Below are 21,875 nucleotides of genomic sequence, written 5' to 3' on the forward strand. Positions count from 1 at the left end.
CCTCCTTGCATTAGCCTTCACATAAAGAGGTACACCTGAAGTCACAACTGAGGCATCAAATACTGCAGTCTTCCAAATTTTCAGTCCATGACACCATGAACTGGGGAGCTCCCATGTAAAATTCTGAGCCACAGCAACATTAGCAGATCTGACTTGTGTGCTGTAGCACGTTGATGTGAGCTCTGATATTACCAGTGGATGACAGGACCTACTACTCTAGGGTCTCACAGGGAGTCAATGGGATGCACAGCTGGGTCCCAAGATGGTGAACACATAAATGTAACAATATGTAATTGAGGAGAGGGTCTAACTTTATTTATTATTATTAATTATACATCACACCAATTATGAGCCAGTCTTAGAGGACAGGTAGATCACTATGTCACAAGATTTCATACCCTGCTTGAGAAGAAAAACTAAAAATAATAGAGGTCATGGCTGGCAAATCCTCACAATCCTCATACAAAGGTTCCTCTGCTTCAACCACATAAGGTTCCTGTTGCCTGGACAAGCCTGCAAGGCTATACCCAAGAACAATGTAGGCCTTCCCTAAGCTTTTCCAAAATGTTGGAGTACTTTGATTCCCAAGTCAGTCTTAGCTCTAACTCAGAAGAGATTTTTAAACCTAGGCTTGGTACAACAACAGAGATGGAATGACAAAACATTGCAAGGTACCCCAAACCAACAAGACACAAAAGGAAGAGGAACCAAAGGCTTAGAGTAGCCATTGGCTGTAATCACAAGCTGATGGCAATGCAAGATAAGGAAAAGAATAGTTAAAAATCTAGAAGAGTGGTATAGTTCTGCTCTGCAGCTCTAAGGGTGGGACGGAAACACAGACCAGGAGAAACTGTTATTCCTGCAGATTACTGAACACCTTGGTCCATACCAAAACACGTCCACACTTCTGTAGTGGAAACCATTGAGGCAGAGAGGCCAAGCAGGTCCATCTGAAAGCTAAAGTTCAGCAAGCCCGAAAACATTAGAGTTCACAGCAGTCATAAAACCCTCCTACGGGAATGTGAAAAAGGTATCAGCAGAGAGAAACTTGGGGTGAAAGTCTACGCCAGCATGCGATGAGTAGGTCACCTGGCAAATGATTCTGATTTACATCACTCAAAGGCATTCTTGGAAGAATATCTGCAACACACTCAGGCAGGCACAGGGAAAGGCTTGAAACAAAGTGTGCTGGCAGAGGCCTCCTGATGACCTGCAGCCCTGCACCCCCAGATCTGCTCTCTGGGCACCACGGTGGGATTTTCCCGTGAAAACTCCACACGGCTCCTGAAGGCTGTCTCCCAATGGCTGATGTGCACCACCAGCACGGGCAATGTACAAATAACGTATTACTAATTAACCAGCAGCGACACGACGAGCGCCGGCTACAATAAGCAGTGAGGAGACAGGAGCCGTCCCGGCTCTACCTAAGGCAGCTTTCAGCGAGGTAAACAACCGGGGCAGCTCCGTGCCCCGAAAGGAGCCACACGGCTGTACCACAGGGCCATACCCGCACCACATCCCCCCCGGTGCCGGCCAGAGGTCGCCCCACACTGCTGCCAGGCGGGGCTCAGACCCCAACGGCAGGCGCAGAGAGCCGGGGGAGGCCGAGGCCGCGGGGATCCCGCCGGCGGCCCGCCCCAGGTGAGCGCCGCCTCCACTGGGCCACGCCGCAGCACCCGCCGCCTCCGCTTCTGTGCCGGGCGGCAGGGGTAACGCCGCTGCGGGACAAAGCCCGAGCACGGCCGCACACCTGCCCCACCGGCTGCACACCTACCCGCAGAGCAGCGGGCACCGCCGCCGGGGCAGGTCCCAGCGAGGGCAGGTGCGGCAGCCAGCGGCCGCGGCACAGCAGAACCCCCGCCTCCCGCGCCCTACGCCGCCACCCGCACCGCGGTCTCACCTCGGCCAGCAGCAGCAGCAGCAGCAGCAGCAGCAGCAGGCAGGGCAGGGGCAGCAGCCGCCTCATGGTGGCGGAGAGCGCTCCCCGCTGCGCGCACGGCCGCTCAGCCCTACGCCGCCTCCTCCGGAGACATGGCCGGGCTGCGCGCCCCGCACCGCCCGGCGTCCCACCCCTTCACCGCCCTCACAGGCGGCGGCGGCTGCGGCGCCTCACTCTCCCGCCGCTCCCTCTAGCGCTCCCCGACGGGAAAGGCGCGTGCCTTAGAGCCGCCGCCGAGGGGAAAGCCCCGCACGGGCCGGAGCGAGGGGCGAGCGGCGCGGCTGCCTGCGGAAGGCCGGGCTGGCCACGTCCCTCCGCCGCCGCTCCCGCCGGCCTTTCGCCCAGGGCATAAATGGCCATCTTGCCCGGGCGGGGGTTGCGGCTGGCGCTTCCCCGCCCTCACCCCTCCCTCTCGGCGTCTGACATCTCCTCCCGCAGGGCCAGGCGAGAAAGCGGCTCTCTCCGAAAGTTTCCCGGCCTCCCTGCACGCCCTGTGGGGAAGCGGCGCCGCGGGACGTGCCCCACCGCCCGCCCCGGTCACTGGGGTGGCGCTCAGGGATGGGCGATAGGCAGCCGGTGGTAAAATGAAGTAAATCTCGGCCTCGGGGTCCTCTATCACCCTCCACGCCGTCGGCGAGAGGGGAGAGCGGCCGCGGCCCCACACGGCCCCTCTGGGGCCCGGGCGAGTGAGGGGCACTGAGCGGCTCTGCTTATTGCGCCATTCATCACCCCTCGGTAGTCGCCCCAAAAAGTTCTGTCCCTCTCCGGGCGCTGGTTCAGACATATTTTGTCCATGTCATCAAAAAGGACATGACGGCATGAAACGCAGTCGCTTTTATAACCTCAACTTACTTCCCAGGATAATGCACTGTTTCACATTTCATTCATCTTGGATAAGGGAAGAGGAGAAACAGGGTCAGCTTACATAGCATATCTTTAATTATGGAAACACTGGCAGTCTTATTTTTCTCAAGAGTTTTGAGCTCACATGTTTGTAATTTCCTTGTCTTTCCTGAGCCCTCAAAACATATGCATAGCATTAAGGAAGCAACTATTTCCACAGGAGTTCATGGGAAGACACAAGAATAAGGGCATTGGCATTGTTCAGCCTCAACAGGGCTCCAGGCCTTTCAGTACTTGAAGGGAGCTTTTAAGAAAGACAGGGACAGACTTTTTAGCAGGGGCTGTTACGATAGGGCAAGGGGTAATGGTTTTAACCTGAAACAGGGTAGATTCAGACTAGATGTAAAGAAGAAATTTTTTACAATGAAGTTGGTAAAACACTGACACAGGTTTCCCAGAGAGATGGTAGGTGCCCAATGCCCGGAAACATTCAAGGTGAGGCTGGATGGTGCTCTGAGCAACCTGCTCTAGTTGAAGATGTCCCTGTTCATTGTAGGGAGATTGGACTAGATGACCTTTAAAGGTCCCTTCCAACCGAAACTATTCCACGATTCTGTAAAGTCATGCACACACCTTGCTGCTTGGGAAGCCAAGACTTACGTTTGGAGTTCGATAAACAGTGTGGGAGCATCCCTTCGTATCAATAGGATTTGTATGAAATAATTATTTCAGAAAAGTACTTTTATAATGTTAGGGAGCATTCAAATGAGGAAATAAACACTATAAAAAAAAACCCACTAATAAACTCACCTTATCTACACTTTCCATTTAGCACAAAGCACCTGAGAATTACATTCCAGTGAAGGCTCCTCCTGGTAAGCCACACACATGCCAGAAGTCTCACTGACTGCAGTGAAGTTGTTATGCTGAGACACCTTCCGCAGAACAAACCCTACCATTCGGAAATTACAGCTCTGACTCTTCAAAAAAAAATTCCTTGTTGCAGCTCCTTGTGCCTGGGCAGAGCCCAGTGGCTCTAAGTTGCCAAACTGCGGCTTCTGGCCAGGCAGGGTTTCACTTGCATCTAAAATACAACCAACCACCTTTGTGGTGGAAGATCAGGGTTGCACTGCACAGCTGCACTTGAGCAATCATACTTGGTCATCCTTGGCTCCAACTCAGAACAACATGGCTTCTTTAATTGCATGCCTTTCCAGTACAACAACCTAGTAACTACTTCAGTTACCTCTGAAATTCAGTGTGACTCTCTCCAGTGATTAAAGCACTGATGGCAGCCAGCCCTGAGAGAGAAAATTAAAAAAAAAATAAAAAAGATAAATGCACTGAGACAGCCAGAAGTGGGATTCTGACCTTTCCAACCTGGTGAAATTTTTAAGTACCTTCAAGCTGATATTGCCATCCCCAAACTCTATGTCCCTGGACTCTGAAGTTCACTCATTCTTCTTTCCTTAATATGGCACATGACCCAGCTTAGAAGCAAGGGCACTGTGTTTCTCAGGCTATGTTAATTCCTTGCTCCAAAGGGGAACTGGGCAGGTACACCAATATTACAAGAAGCTAAAGTTCTTTCACCACACCATGTCTGTCTGGATCCAGTATAGCTGGTGGGGCTTTTCACATACAAGCTACATGGAATCTGCGATTTACTACTTTTTCAGACAACACTTTGTGTCTGAGTCCTCACAGCTACTCGTATGTCAAGTACTTGAACCAGGAGGCCTACAAAGTTCTGGGAGACAGTGTCATTTCTGGAGTATCCAAAATAGTAGAGGACTGCATTACATTTGCTTGCAGAAATATCTATAGAGAGTATTTCTAGGACTGTAGTATAAAATGACCTTAATGCATATCTTTAATTATAACCGTAACTACTGCCAGTCACCAGTAGGATTTACACATAGTAGGTTAAACTGGCAGAAAGAGAACACAGGTTTGTTACTGGTTTAGGGTGCATCTCTGACTATTACCAGACCTCAAGGAAAGGACTAACTCCTTTCCAGAGATGTTTCTTGGGTGCAGGAAGGATGCTTATATCAGGGACATAGCTGTGTCTGCACTGAATGCATGAGGTACCAAGATTCATGGATATATGAATAAGCTCAGATGTGCTGAAGAGGACGGTCACAAAAAGAGAAAAAAGTGCCAAGAAACACAGGGCACTAAAAAGTGTAGTTATTTTGTAACGTAACACAGAAGTGTGATTTCCATTTGATTCATTGAAGAAAAAAAAAAATAAACCAACAACCTAGTAGCAATCAAATTTTTTTTTGTACGTTCATGTTCTGATGGAATGTTTGTCTTCCCCAGAATGTTTGAAATTCTTGGAGGAATGTTCCAAAAAGCTTTTTTGATTAGATTTTGAGAGCTCTGTGGAGAAAGAATCACATGTGTACCTGATTGCTTCCTTGGATCAATGCCCCTGCCCTTTATAGCATGCTCTGGTTGACTGCTAGCCATGCAGACCTCAGGGAAGAGCTGGATGGCAAAGAACGGTGATTCATACCAGAATCAGAGACTTCACATGCTGGAAATAGAAAAGAGAAATTAAAAGCCAAATTTTTTAAAGTCTTCCAGGTGTTAATTGTTCAGCAGCAATAATCATCACAACACAAATAATTTCCTAGGAATTAGAGGCTCAAGGTTGCAATTCAGGCCACAGGCTCTTCACAGCTTGTTACTAATCTGCTGAAAATTCCCTGAATTACAACTGCTTTTGCCTAATTGTTTCTATAGGTAAGTTTTGTTTATGCTTCAGCCTTTATTAAAGCTCTACGTGTGACAGGATTATAAAACCAGGTAGGTGTTGCTCCTGGGCTAAAGCTTCTCCTATACTTTCATCTGGAAGTTAATTTGTGCATCTGAGTCATAAAACCTCTTCAAAAGGAAGCATCAGAGAGAAGTGTTTCTTCATTCTTATAATCAAGTTTTTGAACAAGAGACCTAAGTTTAAAAATCACCTTGGTCTCTTGCACACAAACACCGGAAGAATGTGCAGGCACATTACTTTATGGGTGCTCTCATTTTATACAGTAAGGTATATACTGCTAATGATCTAGGCAGAGAGAAAGGGAAGGCTTCAAACGTATAGTGACCCAAAGCCGTTCAATTTGGAGCAGTTGCCCCAGCTAAGAATATTTTTCTTTCACTGAGACTGGTAATTAAATGCAGTTTCTAAAAAAAAAAAGAACCCATGAAATCATTATGGCTATATTTAACTGTATACCACAGCCAGCCTTGATCACAATAGTATATTCTCATTAGTTATTCGCAGTTTCATTCAGCAGCTCAATGAGCAGTGTCAGCCAAAAGAGGCATCAAATTGTTGAACATCATCAGGAAGGGTGCTGAGAACAGTGCAGACAGCATCATTTTGCCAATGCCTAGAACCCAGGTGCACCCACATCCTAATGTATGCCACTCTGCTCTTAGCATTGCAAGGACACAATGGACTGAGGGAAGGTACCGAGAAGTCAAAATGATGTGGATGGTGGTGCAGCTGTCTTACCAGGGGACACTTAAAAAGCTGAGACATTTCAATTGAGCTACCTGGAATGAATTGAATTAAAAACTTGTTCACTAAATCCCACCTAAAACTAGGGATCACTAACACTAACAAGAGATTTGTTTAACTGATACAAGAAAGTGCTTACTTATATAGGTAATGAACTTGTGAAATATGTAGTCACAGCAGATTTTAAAAGCAGACAGTATGAGCGATAGACAGAGGGCAGACAAATTCACAGACAGCATGTCCAGGAAGAGAGAAAAGGCAGAGATGAATCTGTAACATCCCTAAACAGGGATGACTGTGGATGATGTGAATGGATCTCAGACAGCGGTCAGGTTTGTTTGCTCTTCCTAAACAGACTCTCATAATGTCACTGCTGGGAGCAGGATACTGGGTTGCGTGGATTCATCACTGGTCCGACCAAGTAGGGCATTTCTTAGCTGCTTACAGTAAGAAGGTCCAGAACAGAGCCTCACTGTGCAAAGTACTGTATCAGCATATAGCAATAAACAAATTTGCATCAGCTTGCTGTTTCGGTAAGAGAGGTAAAGTGTAAAGGAAAGTATATGTTACTACTATCACTCATAAGAGAGTAAGCACTTTGTATTATCATTTCAGACTGAGGTTCAAAAAGCACTGTGTGGGTTTGCTTGCCATTGTAAGTCCTCAGATTCAGACAAAACGGGATCTATGTGACCCACTCAAAATGACAAATGGACTTCTGTCCTGTCCATCATTTCTCCGCGCCCTGAAGTTATGTAAGCCCAAAGTGCTCGTTTTGGTTGACATTGCTATGGCTCTTACATCAGTTCTTCCAGTCCCAAAAGGGTCCTTCAGGTTTCCATGTACTGCTGAACTCAGGTTAGCCTCTTGGGAACAACTTAAAAAGCAGAACTACAAGTCTTTTTTACATTGCAACAGAGGAACATGGAGAGAATAAACTAAATTGTATATGAACACAATGTACAGTGTTGTTCCAGGAACGAACACAGTTCTACTACTTTTAATTAACCTTGAAATTAAAAAGATTGACTGAAAGGCTTGATAGTAGAAGAGATTTATTTTTTTTTTTTAACATATACACTAAAGTAGTAACAAAAGAACACAAATTGGTACAAATAGATTTTGTTTCTTATGTTCTTAGTTCAGGTTCACCTGAGCTCATCAAGGACATGAAAAATACTGGACATTAAATTAGAAATCCTCCTTGAGAGCAGAGAAGTCCGTGGTAAAGATGTTACACTCTTGGAAAGGTTATAGGGATGAATGTCTTAATGAGTGCTGAGCACCTTTCTGGTGGTGTCAATCTGCAGGCAGAAATTGAACAACTTAGAACACTAGATCAGCCTCCGTAGCAGTTTGGTGAAAAAGCAGAAAGTGGCTAAATACTGCATCTGTGGAGAGTCCTACCACTAGAAGTGATGCAGAAAGGTTTCACATGTTGGATGTGGCTCTGCTGGTATAAGCTCCTCACAGCCTGTAGCTGCAGGAGACGCTGTCTGGGAACTGCTGTGTAGTATTTTAACTCCTAAACAGTAGTGTTTTGGTTTGGTTTGGTTTTTCCCCCCTCTCTAGTGTTCCTCAGAAGGAATTAAAGATGTATTGAGCTGCTGGCAGAGTTATCTTTCAGATGGAGGTTAAAACATGAGCAGACAGGATATTCAAAGAAAACATGCAGTTCTTGTTGTGGTGGGGGCTAGCAACAAGCTAGAAAACAAGCTTTTGAGGGTTTTTTACTCAACTTACTGTACTTTGAAGTCTTGTTGAAACTGAAAATTACTTCTGGAGGTGGGTAACACTTTCAATCTATTACATTCATTCAGTGGCCGGTTTCCTCTGTGTGGGAAGCCAGGTGGGTGGAAGGGTATCTTTTACATAATAATTGAAGGGAAAATATGCACTAAAACCCCACAGACTAGCACACTTCAAAGCATTTGCAGCACCTGAGCTATTTCCAATGCAACAGAATATTTCTGTGACTCAAGTTCAGACAGACACCAGCCTTTTAAACAGGTCATCTACACCGCAACAAATGGCCTCTGTTTCAGTGAGAGCAAGGAAGAGGTCATGGTCCTATAGCTTGTCTCACAAATGCAAAGTGTATGTAATCACTAGGCTTCTGCAAGGAGTTATTTCCTGGGTTGCAAAGGGCTCTAGCACAATAAATATACATCAGAGTTTTACTCAGACCTGTAGAAAGGACAGGAGGAAGACAGTGTTCATGACAGGCAGTCTCTGTAGAGATTACCAAAGGGCACAGCCATACGTCAGCTGCCCCACTCAGGAGAAAGGTCTGCAGTGGCACATAGAGCAAGAGGAAGCAGTGACTGGCAGGATTCTGGGAAATACCAGAAACTGGCAGCCTGTGTAGCTTGCAGAAACATTTCCCTCCATCTGCCAACTTTTTTGTTCCTGTCTCCATGCTCACTAAAGAAATGCATAGATGGTATTCAGCATATATAACTTCAGTGGAATCACTTTCAATTACTATTTAAGTCTCCAAAATTAAACCATATCATCAAAATGGAATAACACCAAGCTAATTTCTAACTTGTGCTACAAAACATTACAATAGCTGAGTCTGCTCCAACGAATGAATGGAATCACCTGCCTAATGTAAACTAGCAGGTGTGTTTATGACTGGCTACCTCTGTCAAGGGCAGCAGAAAAGGGAGTGGCTGGACAACTTACATTGTCCAGAAGTCCCATCTACCATGATCTCCTACAACACATTGTGCCACCTGTAAGAACTGACACCTGAAGAAACTTACCAGCAAAAGAAAGGTTCCGTGACAGCACTTGCAAAACTGCTGATACCTTACGAGCAACAAGATTTCCACATCAGAGGATTGTCTTCTCTATAGTCACAGAAGACCACTCAAATCCCAAAGTGGCAGATACCCATTAAAGAAGGAGCACATTGAAAGGTTAAAAATTTAATGTGTTGAAAATTTTCTCAAAATGACTAGGCCTCCTTTTGCCTTTCTTCTGACATTGCAAATTGGGGAGGGGTACAGCTTGAACTTGAATGCTGGCCTTTTATACTGTCTTTTGCTTATCCTCCCCAAGGAATATAAATAATAATATGGAGAAACAATGCAAAATTGCAGGTGTCTTCCAAGCATGATGCATATCAACTATATGAGAAAAGGACCATTTATGGACATCCTAGGAAAGTAATGAGAGTCTTCAGGGCCATTTAACTCTTGCTCCATTGCAGAGATTGCCCCTAAAGATGATGTAGAGACATCTTCTTGTATTAATTTCACACATGGCACTGATGCATGGACTGTCTTCATAGTAATCTACATTTGGCAGTACTGTAATAAAGTGGGAGAAGCAGTTATTTGAACAATAATAACTGCCCTATTTTACATATAACCAGTATTCTCCTGCACAAATACCTGCTTTAAGCTAAATGTCTCTTGCTTTTTACAAAGGTATACAAATAATGTCAGGAAGCAAGAAGTAAGAGGTGAGATTAAATCCCTGGAGTGCTCATATCCACCACTTAGAGACCAAGATCAGCAAGGTATCCTGGTTCTCCTCTGAGGTCTTATTTACTGTCCTCTAACTGCTGTGGTTAAATTGGGATGGTTTCAAGCACCTTGGCAGTAACACCTAGCAATTGAGCTTGAAAAGCAAGATGGCAAGAAGGCTAGGAAGACATCTGCCTGGGAAGAAAACAAAAGCTGACATCAAAGAATTATCAGTTCGCATTCAAGCTAGCATGGCTGAACTCCCTGGCTCTGAATTTACATCCCTGCACTTGCAATTCCAATGCCTGGTGATATGCTCTGATCTTTGTTCATTTACTTGTCCTGTCTGACTGGAAATGATGTTTTCACAACAACCTACTATTTACTGTGGCACCACAGCCCTAAACATCCTTTAAGACATGCTGAGGCTTAGCTGGCCAAATTCTTATGCTGGCCTTTTAACTCTCAGTGACAGCCGATTGCCTGGCTTCCATACATCCTCTTCAAAACTACCAGGTTCTGGTTTTCAATAGCATCTTTATAGATACCTACTAAAAAAAAAAAAAAACCCCAAAAAAAAAAACAAACAAGAAAAAAAAGAAAAAAACCAAAACAAAACCCCAACCAAAAACCAAAACTTCCTGCTGCCTATCTCTTGAACAGTCAGGGCTATACAGCTTCCTGATGGCATGGGGGAAAGCTCTTGTTCTCATTGAAATACAGTAAATGAATTCATAAGCTACAAATCAAATAATGAAGTATTCCTATTGCTCTTCCTCTACGTTCTAATACTATGCACTTGCATAAGAACAAAAATGATACACCAGCAGATTGCTTTTTCGATTAATAGTTTCCATGTGCGACGCTTCCACCTGCAATTCCTCAGTTAAACAACAGGATGTTCCAAACAGACTTCTGTTCCCCATGAAAACAAGAATCCAAATGGCAAGGAAGCCACATCAACAACTAACAATAAACCCTGTGTGTGGTATAGAGCACTTTTAAAACCGATGGTTTAGATCCAACCTGCTTCAATAGGTGCTCACCAGCAATAGTTCAAGTTAATTTTACAGCTGACAGCTTAAAAAGTGAAAATAATCTGTTCTTTTAAAATGGAAAACTTCCATTTTCCTAAATATCCTGAACTTCTCAAAGCACATCTAAACAGATTCACGCTGTTGCAGCAGCTTTGCAGGATATGAAAACAAGCAATCATTTGTTACTTTCTATACTTGTCCTTGCTAATTGCTGCAGAGTAGGGTAACTCCAAAGCAAGTGAGCACAGAAAGAGCTGTGGCTCTATAGACTATATTCTCTGCCAGAGGTGATGTGGGCTTGTTCTCCTTTTTAGCCCCCAATAAGTGATGGGCAAAGGAGCTATACCTGTCACTTCTGTTGCTAGTTGATAGATAAAGCACATAACTCCTTTCAAGTATATACTATATATGGTTCTACAGCAGTACAGCTACTTAAATTAACTGTGTCATTGTAAAACCATGCATTTTTGGCAAGAAGTAACTAAACAGTGGCCAGGGAGAGACGAAACCATTAGAGAATAGGGTGAGGGGGAAGCATATCAAGGGCATGGCAGAAAATTACTGGCTTATTTCTCTACAAAACTCATACTGCCAGGTGATACCAAAACCAGGAAATAAAGATTTGAAAGCAGCTGATCAGTAACAAACCAACCAATTCAGAACCCCACCATGAAAGCAGCAACTCAAAAGCAGGAAACACATAAAACTAAAGGATTTTTTCTCTCTGAGGGGGCATTGCTGCCGCTGCACCATCAGCCTAAGTAGAGGTAGGACTCAATCTGTGGCTGCAAGCACTGCAGAAGTGGCCATAAACACATTGCATGGGTTTTCTGGCAGACTGTACTGTCATATTCCACAAATCAGACAGTGCTGAGGATTTCTGCTAGGACTAATCTCTTCACTTCCAGTCACTGGCTTCCTTGCTCTAATGCACTCTGAAACACTCAGCAACTGATACAGGGGAAAAATCGTTGTCATGAGAATACTTGCCATGCCTATCTATCACAAAAATTTGACCAGTCTCACCTGGGTCACAGGCAGGTGGGTGTCTTGCAGTTTGAAGGTGGTATGTCCTTTTGAGGGGTTTATAATCCCTGCAGCTCAGAAAAACAGGAGATAATGGAAGATGTGCTTGTGCTTCTTAGTGATTATCAGAGGGAATCAGAATGGAGCATTTGCACAATTAATTCATTTCCTATATCCAGCATACTTAATTAATCTAGGGAAAAAAACTGATTATGTTTTGCTTTTAGAACTCGATCTTGCCTTTATTATCAATATATGGTTTTGTGAGCTAAACACAATCCCTTTTTTTAATTATCTGTTCCAGCACCAGTCTTACCTAGTATATTAGTTCTGATTCTACAGGAAGTATCTAACTCCAGGATGCAACAATTCTTTGTCTAAAGGTAGAAGATTCAAAACTAAAGTTAAAAGCACATATGTGTTAATCTCAGTAACCAAGTTATTCTGCTTAATTATCAAAACTTCTGTTTTCTTCTCTCCTTCTGAAGGGGTCCTCAGGCTTTAACTTATCCAAGTCTTGAAAACACAAGGATTAATCTTGATTGCTGTCTACGTGCTTATTGAATGTTTTGATTTCCTAAACTAGCCTTATAGTTAAGACAGATCATTTAGATTTTTCTTTCCTGGATTTAAGATAGGAAGGTAAATATTCTACTTAGTTTGGTGCAGTAGTTTTTCCCTTTCTTGTAGGAACTGTGCTTTATGGTGTGTCTTACTGGAGTTTGGGACACTATACAAGCATGGACTAAGATGAAGCTTAAGGCATGCATAGGCAAAAGAAAAATAGTAGCTATAGGAGAAAAACAGAAGACATGAGAAATATATTTAGATATCTGGACAGCAAAGACTGCTATATATAGCCTATTAATTCCATAACTCATTTATCCACAACTGTGGGCTATATTCCTTCCTGGTATCCCACTAACTACAAAACACACCTTAGTCATGCAAGCTTTACTGCCTCATCTATCCTCTGGCAGAATAAGCTGGAAGACAGCTGTCAGCCAATAGATAACCTTTGTCTCAGGGAATGTCCCCATTCCCTCCCCAGACAATATCAGTAAGACACTGTATTTTCTAAGAGACAACTATTGGCTAGTAAAGTTAGTAAGAAAGTAGAAGCTGCCTAAATGAAATGCAAAGTCTGATCTTGCTTCCATCCAACTATAAATAATTGCAGTAATTCCAGTTTACCTGATTTAATTTTGCTTTAAGTGCAGCACCACCACCTTTAACAGTTTGACTGTCAACCTCACGGCATCATCGGTTTTCTCCTTGCAGGCGGCCCTGCATTTGCATCACAAGCAGGCAAAACTCCCAGCTTTTCTTGAAAATTAAATATGACTGGATTCCTCCTGACTGCAGGAGTAAGCCTGGAAACATGATCCAAGAGCCTCCTAAAGGAGCATAACCCAGAAGGGCTGGGTTTTTTTGTTTTGGTTTTGAGTTGGGTTTTTTTTGTCATTGTCATTGTGAGGGGGAGGGCAAGAACACATGATTGTTAAGTTCGTCTAGTGATCTCTGAACACCTGGCAGAGCCAGAATGAAAGCCTGTCTTTTAAGGTGCTTGTGACATTTTAGAAGTCATGGACTGTCATTCAGTCCTTTATCATCTTTACCTTGGATTGTAAATGGGCATTCAAGATGCATAAGGTAAAGAAGGAGCACCTTGAATTCCTACATTCCTGCCACTGCTAAAGCCATTTAGTGTCTGAATCTTTGACCCTAAAGGCCTGGCCTGGCCAGACAGTGCTGTTTGGACAAGGAAATTATGCCCAGGTGCTTTTAATTATTAGGAAAGTAGTTTTCCAGAAATAGCTTGCTGGCAGTTTGCCAGATCTACATCTTCCAACAGGAAAAGTGAAATGTAAACAACCAGCACTTTGTAACAGACCACAGAAGTCTCCCTCCAACTAGAAATGCTGGAGAGATTGTGCTGTCCTCTCACCTCTTTTACAAAACCCTGGGCTGGCTCATAAGCAGAATTATCTCACATACCTTAGCAAATTGCTATAGGGAGATTCTTAGAGCTACGTCACACTGCAGGAGACATTTAAGTGCTGAAGAAGTCTCCTGAGTCTTAATAGAGAAATGTTCCTTGGGGGCTTGTGAGAGTAGAGCAAATAAGGAACTGGTACTATGCAAACACTTACAAACCCTTGGATACCGCCAAAAGAGACCAGCCCCACCCAGTTGCCTACAAGTGGCAAAAGTGGGCACACCTGAAACTAATTGAGAAGGAAGGTTAGTGGATACATATGTCTGCTGTTTTTTATTCCCTTCTTCAGCATTTACTCTTATTCATATTCAATATGGCTACTGGCAAATTTGCCTGAACTTCAGAAGAACTACTTTTTAGTTGCATGGCAGTGTGCTTATTGATGGCACAGGCATACAAGTATCTCATGTGTTGTAACCTTTCCCAGGCTCCAAAGATAACGCTTGAGGAACTATTTCACCTTTCTCTTCCTTGATCTATACCTGCACATGTCTTACAGGAGGCAGAACCTCAGGTGCAAATCCAGTACAAAAATGTAAGTATTCCCTAATAAGTGTAAGCATGACACACATGGGGAGGCAAGAAATCATGTTTTCTGGGTTCTGCCATCTATGCACAATACTCTGGCAGGAAGAAAATGAGACAGAGAATGTTGCAGTGAATAAATAGAATTTCATTCTTTGCAGTAACTGCCAAGCAGCTCATGGCTCCAATTCTCCCTTTGCAGCCTTGTTCCCTACTGACATGGCATCTGTGCTCAGTCTTTCAGCATTGAAAGTTCCCTATTTCTGGAACCTGTAACCAGACTACATGACAGAAGATACATTCTTATTAGTGCTTTAGTTCCAAGCTTGGCAATTTTTAGAAGATATCCAGAGGACTTGTTTAATGTGGATTGTAGGCTGAAATAAGAAAATGGCATGCTTTGAATGCTGAGATATTACTACTTTACTCTTCATTCCAGTGATGCCTAGGGATTACCAGGAACAAAGTTCCTTTGCTGGTAAGTGCTATACAAATACATCAGATAACATTGGCAATAAAGAGGTGATGGATAAAGTAGGAGACACAGAGAATGGAAGCTTTTTACAGATGGCACAGTAAGTGATTAAGTAGCTTGCCCAATGTTGCAGAACAAAATTGCGTGAGAGCCAGAAACTGAGACTATGTCTGCTGAGTCATAAAACATGAGTTTACTCATCTGCATTTCTTCCCATTGCATAAATGCCAAAAGAGCTTGGTTGTGATATAATACATATAAGTTGCTTAAATGTAACTGAACTCAGAGAGTGATTTCATTAGCTTTAAGAAGACCTTTGTCTTACAGAGGGTGGAAAATAAACTACTTATTTGCAAGAAAGGCAGTGGCCTAGTCTTTTGGGTCACTGCTGGGCAGTGTCACCATTGTGCTTGGTTCCAACAGGGAGATGACTCACTAGGGTGGACACTGTGGCGCTGCTGTTGGTCTCTCTTTGCACATCTAACTTCCTTGCTTTGGGCAATTTTTATAGCTGTGCCCATCCTCCACAGTTCTTCAGCTCATTCAAAGTTTCCATAGCCAAACTCAGGTCTGGAGGGAGCTATATGAAAATAATGCCCATCTGCTACAGGTACAGGTAGATGCCAAGGGAGGCTTGCAGCTAAATGGTGATGTCCTTGCAATTTACAGCAAAGAGAGAAGGGAAGAGGGAAAGGAGGGAATTCCACTGCAGACTGAATCAAGAATTTCTCCTCTGGAAACTGGTTGTGAAAAAATGAAGGATCATCTTGCTTCCTCTTCACAGGAGGTCAGGCAAGGCAGAGAGCTGGCGTTAGCCCCAGCCAGCTGAAATTAGCAAGAATTAGCAAGAATTACAGTGTCCAAAAGTAACCTTTATAAAAATTAAGACCCTTATATGGCACTAAAATAATGCAATAGAGAGCTTCCCAGGAGGATTGTGGAAACATCAGCACTGTCCCATTACACAGCCCTTTGTGTCTGCCTAAAAAGCAAACAAATGGCTAATTCTGTCACTAAAGAGATCTGATGCTTTCTGTGGGGGCTTTGGGAAGTGATCAGGGGGGCATGACACAGGATGGTAAAGAAAGAAATAAAAGGTGGGGCAGAGGGTCCCACTCTGTAGGAAAAAGCCTCCAGTGGCAGGTGTTTGTTTGTCCCGACTGTCAGCCTCTGCGCTGGCAGATAACTCACAGCTATTTAATTTGCAGCATTTAAGCAGTTTGTTGAAGGTAACGTGACCGCATCTGGGCTTGGAGAGTAACACACAAACTGATGCTGTATCACATTGCTGTCATAAACTACTTCCTAAAAATGTAAGAATAAGCCTCTCTGGCATTGCCTAGGCTAGGTTTTTGCTAAACATTTCCCACTAGTCCACATCAGTTCTGATGGAGAGATAGCAGTAACATGGACTCTTGAGCAAAACAGACTTTGCACTGGAATGTTAAAGGTCTGACTCTACAAGGAAGGGTTTTTAAAAGGCCTAAATGCAGTAGGAGCTCGGATAGCACTGAGTTTTCACATTCCAGAAAGAAAACCTGTAACTCAAAATCAATACATAAGTTTCTAGAAAAGCAATTTTACTGTTCTCATCTGAAATGAGATTTACACAAGTCCAGAACTTATGAAAAAGGAGTATATTCCTCTGTGGGAGCCTAACCTAAACATTTATCAATATAACTTTCAACATTCCCATTTGTAAAATGTTTACCTTCCTCTTAAATACTGTTTTACTAACTGATTTTTCTCATTCTCTAGAAGTAATTGTAATGCTTTCTAACTACACTGATAGGTGGGGTGTGAAAATAAAGACTATGTAAAAACAAAACGAGGAAAAAAAATCTTGAAAATTTGGGTCTGTTTGGGTGGTTCCCGCAATTTGTCTTTTCATAAAATGGCCTCTTTTGCCTGGGGAAATATTTAAAAGCTCTTAGTTTTGGAGTGTTGTCCAATGAAAATTTCTGAAGGTTATTTTCTTCCATTTGAGAACAGAAACATGTCCGCTCCATGCTCCCCTGCCCACAGCTGTTAAAAGATATGTAAAAGCACACAAAAAAAGCCCAACCCAAAACATTAGTTATTAAACTTCCCCCTTCCTCTTGTTTTGCAATAACAGTTCAGAAGCATGCACAATTAACTTTTCATCATGAAAACTATTCTCATCTAGGTTGCTAATACACGCATAGAACTGATAAGCTAAGAATATTTCCTGAATCTTTTTTTTTTAATTTCCACTTAGTATAAAATTTCATGCCAAGCAAAAGTGTGTTCTCTACCCACTTTGAATTCATACCCAAAGACACATCGCCTGCAGAAAGGCAGACTTTAGGAGGCTTATTTTCATGTCTATTTTTTCCTATCTAATGCTTTTGCTGGTTAAAGAAAGTTGTTCAAAACCCTGATCACTCAGAGTGCTCTGAAAGAACATTTATTAGTAACAACCAAGGCTAATAGGCCAATGCAGCACAAAACAAGGTTTCTTCTTTTAACATCAGGATTCCTAAACAGAAGGATCTATTGATCTCCTAAACCATAATGCAGAGCACTCAGCCTTCTATATTTTGCCTACAAAAGCTGCTCTAACTTCCCACCAGGAAAATGATGCCAGGCTGACTTAGTAAAGCACCCTGAAAAAGGTTTCAGCTCTTACAAAACCTGGAAATTCTACAGCTATTTTTAATCCTCTTATAAATATTATTAATATTCTCTGATTTTCTGTTGACAATATTCTGTATTATCTTCCTCTATGAGTTTTTAGTGAAGCAGCATTATATAGATCCTTACTACATAAGCACACTTTGGTGGTGGCAGGAAAAGAATTTTGAGCACCTGAGCACAGACACCCACACTACTTGTCACAGGACCCTGAGATGACCTCAGTGAGTGGGAGCTGTGTTTCTGCCCAGGGGGCAACTCTGCTGCTCTTCAGACTCATTGGTAGTGTTGGCCTTCCTTGAGTAAACTGTCCTCATGTTGACTCCCTGCATTTAAGCATCAAGCCAGCCAGCCTTGCTAGCTCAGGCACAATGTTGTGCCACCTCAGTGCTGAATTGCTTGCGATTTAAGAAGTTTGGTAGGACTGGCCACAGTAGAACCCAACCAGGTGAATAGTGATGGCTCCATGGCAGGAGCTTGTGTTATACAGGAAGTGAGACCAGATGATATCAGATCTCCTGTTAGTCCACTATCTTGTAAATGACAGTGGCCAGTAGCAGATGCCCAGGGAACAAAAAAGAGTAACAGCATGCTAAGCATAATAATAATGCTTTCCCAGGGTCTCTCCAGCAGGTTTTCTCCAGCATCCAACAATTTGCAGCTCAAGGATCTAGGATGTAAAGATGATACAAGAATCTGTAGCGCATCTACAGTTCGGCTCTGACATTGATTTTTTTTTTTGGGGAAAGAACACAATTCATCAAGAACCAAATTACAGATATTTTTTTCTTCAAAAGTTAACTCAGACTTATAAACACCACAATGACTTTATGAAAGCCTGGAGAATTTTATGGAAAAGAATTAAAAAGCAATAAAGAGGGTCTCAGATTCACTTGTCTGCACCCCACCCATTTGGTCCTGTTGAGCTAAATTGGTATCAGTGATATGGAAAACTGCAAGCTAAGTGAAACTATGCCAGTGGTACAGTCAGTCATCCTGTCTTAGCTAAACCTTTTTCAGAGAAGCAAGAGGAAGGACTAGGAAGACCTTTGTAATGTGCACAAGTATATCAGTTCTTTTATGGCCCGCTGACTGGAAGCCCTACACATGTTTCAGTTGATAAGGCGATCACAAGGTTTTCATTCTCATCTGAATAAGAATATTTAATCTTTGGAGCATTAAATCCCATGTGCTAAATTAAATTTCCTGCAAGCTCAGCAAACAGTTTTGATACTTTGAACTGCATTGTACATGCTTTCCTTTCATCACAGGATGCATTCTGTCTCAGCATCAACAGCCAAGAGGAGAAACACCCCTCAGGCCAGGGAGCCAAGTCTGCTTCAGCGCAAGTATTGATATGCTGTGTTCAGTGAGCTGTGGTATTCAGAACTGCCATCAAACAGTAGGCCGTTGGGGTGGAATTCAGATGACCAAGCAGAGGTACCTGCAGTGAGGGCAGCTATGTCTGAACTAGTCACTGCAGGCTCTTTTAGCTATTCACCAAGATAAAAGACTAGTTGGTTGGCACAGTGCAGCTCATCTCATGAAAGCAGCTGGGCAGACAGCATCCTAAAAGTGCCTTTTTCTTTGCGCTGATTTTTAAGGCTGTGCAGAGAACTAGCTCAGGTGTAGACAAGCCACACTGCAAATCTCTGTGATCAGGAAGGAAGAATCTGAATTTTAGTTCCCTACCAGTTCTAAGCCAGTAACAGTCTTTGCCATGGGGGTTTGGGAAGGCTTTTCTACGCCCCCTGCTGTAAATCAGTCATCTGTGTGTGCTTCAGAATGCCTCATACTTACAGGCTAAATTTTGCATCTTGATCAAGAGTTGTCTAAAGCAGAGAAAGCTGGTTATATTTTTCTTTTACGGGAACAGAAGGAAGAGGAGGAGAACTGATGGCACTACTGAAAAAACAGAGGACTTTTTCACATCATAAATTCTCAACAAGTTTAAAATATTGCATTTTGGTAAAGCACACCAAATACTTGTGCTGCTTTCGTAAACAAAGTCTAAACTGTTTTAAATCTTTGTTAAATTTTCCTTATTTATACTTTTACTAAATAAGAGTGGGTGACAGTTGTGGTTAAGAAGATTTTAAAGAAACAAAAGTTCTATGTCTGCTACAGCATCCATACAGTACAAAGTACAAGGTAGACTGGGGGAGCAATACACAGTGGAAAAAAAATTGTTAGGTGACAGAAATTTAGATGTGTTTTGCTCAGCTCTATTCAGAGCTCAGTCCTTTCCCAGCTTTTCTTGCATCATCTGGAATTCATAGCATTTTCAAGATTTCCTGGCACAGGTTCAGAAGTATAGGGTGTCCAGCTATTAAAAGCAACTAAAAAATCCACTTTTTTTGTTATAGCAGTGAAATGTTACAGGAAGTTGAGTTTGACCTAGAAACCTCAATTTCTCAAACTCTGGCCTTATTTGATCAGAGTAACTGAACATGTCTGAAGAAGAAAAGCATAATTTGCTATAAAAAGGAATTAAATGTGTGTAAACAGAAACTAGGTTTTGGCAGGATATCTTCTCTTCTAATCCCTCAGTATTTCCCCAATTACTACACAGCCCAATCATTCTACATAAGTTGTTTTTATTAACACTACAAGAGGCCATTTGTCTACAAATACCAGTCAAATAATAGAAACCAACACAAAAATAATCAAATTCGGCTACTGACAGATCTAAAAGATTTGTGTGCAGAATAAATAGTTACTTTTTAGGCACTTCAATAACATTGTGGGAGTTTTCCAAGCATTTATCATTTTAGGGTGGCAGGGAACTGTAACAATTTTTTCTCCACCCATTTCAAGAATTTTTACTTTCAATCACCAAATATGATGTAACATTATGCCTTTCCAATCTGCATCACCCTGTTATGACACCTCTAAAATACTGTGCATGCTGTGAATGTTACAGCTTATAGAAAATACAGCAGCACATTCTGATCCCCAAAATTCTGCCTCCCTTAGAGGTGTCTATTCTGAAAGATCTGAGTTCTTCCTCGAAACTATGGGTGTAGCAATGGGCAGGTCTCCTGGATGGGCCCCCTGAATCAGTTTAGGTGGATTTGTTTTAGTAATCTAAACTAAAATACTTGGCATAGTCAGTTTCTGTTGAGAACTATTTTAGATTTGTTTTTAAACGCACCAGTGTACATAGAAGCTTCCTTTTAAACCTTCAGTTTGAAATCAGCGTTGTTTGTCATATTCAATATTCCTGTTGAAAAGGAGGGAGAAGAGGAAGAAAAATGGGGAGGCTGCATAGAACTAAGCTACTGGCCAGCACTAGCAAATATAGCAACTTATACCGTGCTGTTATTTTCTGCTACCCAAAGTTTCCATGGGAACAGAAGAGATTGAAAAGATTAACTATGAGTTGCAATACATCTCTGAGCAATGAATATAATAAAATTTGTGCAAGTGTGGAAGAGAGTGGTTTCCCTTCCTGTTCAACAGTCTAGGGCATGACAGCAATCCAGTAGTGTGTAGCTATTTTTCAGCTAGTCCTCAGCTTCTACATTTCACCGCTGCTCATCCAGATGCCTGAGAGAGAGGATTTCACACTTACCCTATGAAAGAAATACCCTGGTAGTTACAGTACCTCCCAGGGGAGGCTGTTGCTGCACTGTACGGCTTTGCCACATGCAGGTTAAAGCCTCCAGCCTGTTAGTAAAGCAGTTACTCGTGTCTGGCCCTGATGCTGGGAGGTAAAAGTTCAGAAATGTTGCAGGCACATATGATCACTGTGTTTATACTGATTTACACTGACTTTCCTCAGAGCCTCAGAACTGAATTTGCCTCAGAGGCCATAATGATTCTAATCTGGAATTGTAGATTTTAAATTATGTGTCAAAAAAAAACCAACCAAAAAGCCACCACAAAAAAAAAACCAAAAACAACCCACCAAACAAACCAGCTGATCACAATGAAAACAAATTTAAATATTATGGAGAAAGATCAAGAGAGTTTTACAGAAATGGACTAGCTTGCCTCTTGAATTAGTACCTCTGCTTGAACACACAGATACTTCAAATAAAAGCCTGTCCTTCTTACAAAATCTTGCCTTCAAAATGTATCATGGGATTTATAGTTCTCAAGAGAATGAAATATATAGGAAGAATATCTTTTCATAACCACCTTATGTAGTAGAGTTATGATATACTGAGAACACAGTAGTTAAAAAGGTACACATACAGCAGGTTTGTATAAAAAAATTGACATAAATGTTTGCAATATGGTCCAAAGTATTACCATTACTGCTTAGGGAACTAAAACATTTCACCAGGGATAACTACAGAAGCCAAAAATTCAACTATTATGTAATAGCTGAAAAGAAAGAGGGAGAGAAAAAAAAGCCCCAAC

The 21,875-nt window shown here is 42.5% G+C and overlaps 1 protein-coding gene across 1 annotated transcript in view; it reads right to left on the reverse strand.

Annotated features, from left to right (window-relative positions):
* PTPRJ (protein tyrosine phosphatase receptor type J) overlaps positions 1–2,269 on the reverse strand; it is a 71,714-nt gene extending 69,445 nt beyond the window's left edge. The window contains exon 1 of the mRNA XM_065682817.1: positions 1,901–2,269. Within this exon, the coding sequence (XP_065538889.1) occupies positions 1,901–1,966 (66 nt within the window). The 5' untranslated portion in view covers positions 1,967–2,269. The remainder of the gene's footprint in view (positions 1–1,900) is intronic.
* Between the last annotated feature and the right edge of the window lie 19,606 nt (positions 2,270–21,875).

The sequence above is a fragment of the Lathamus discolor genome, chromosome 6, assembly GCF_037157495.1.
Source record: "Lathamus discolor isolate bLatDis1 chromosome 6, bLatDis1.hap1, whole genome shotgun sequence".
Taxonomy (NCBI): Eukaryota; Metazoa; Chordata; class Aves; order Psittaciformes; family Psittacidae; genus Lathamus; species Lathamus discolor.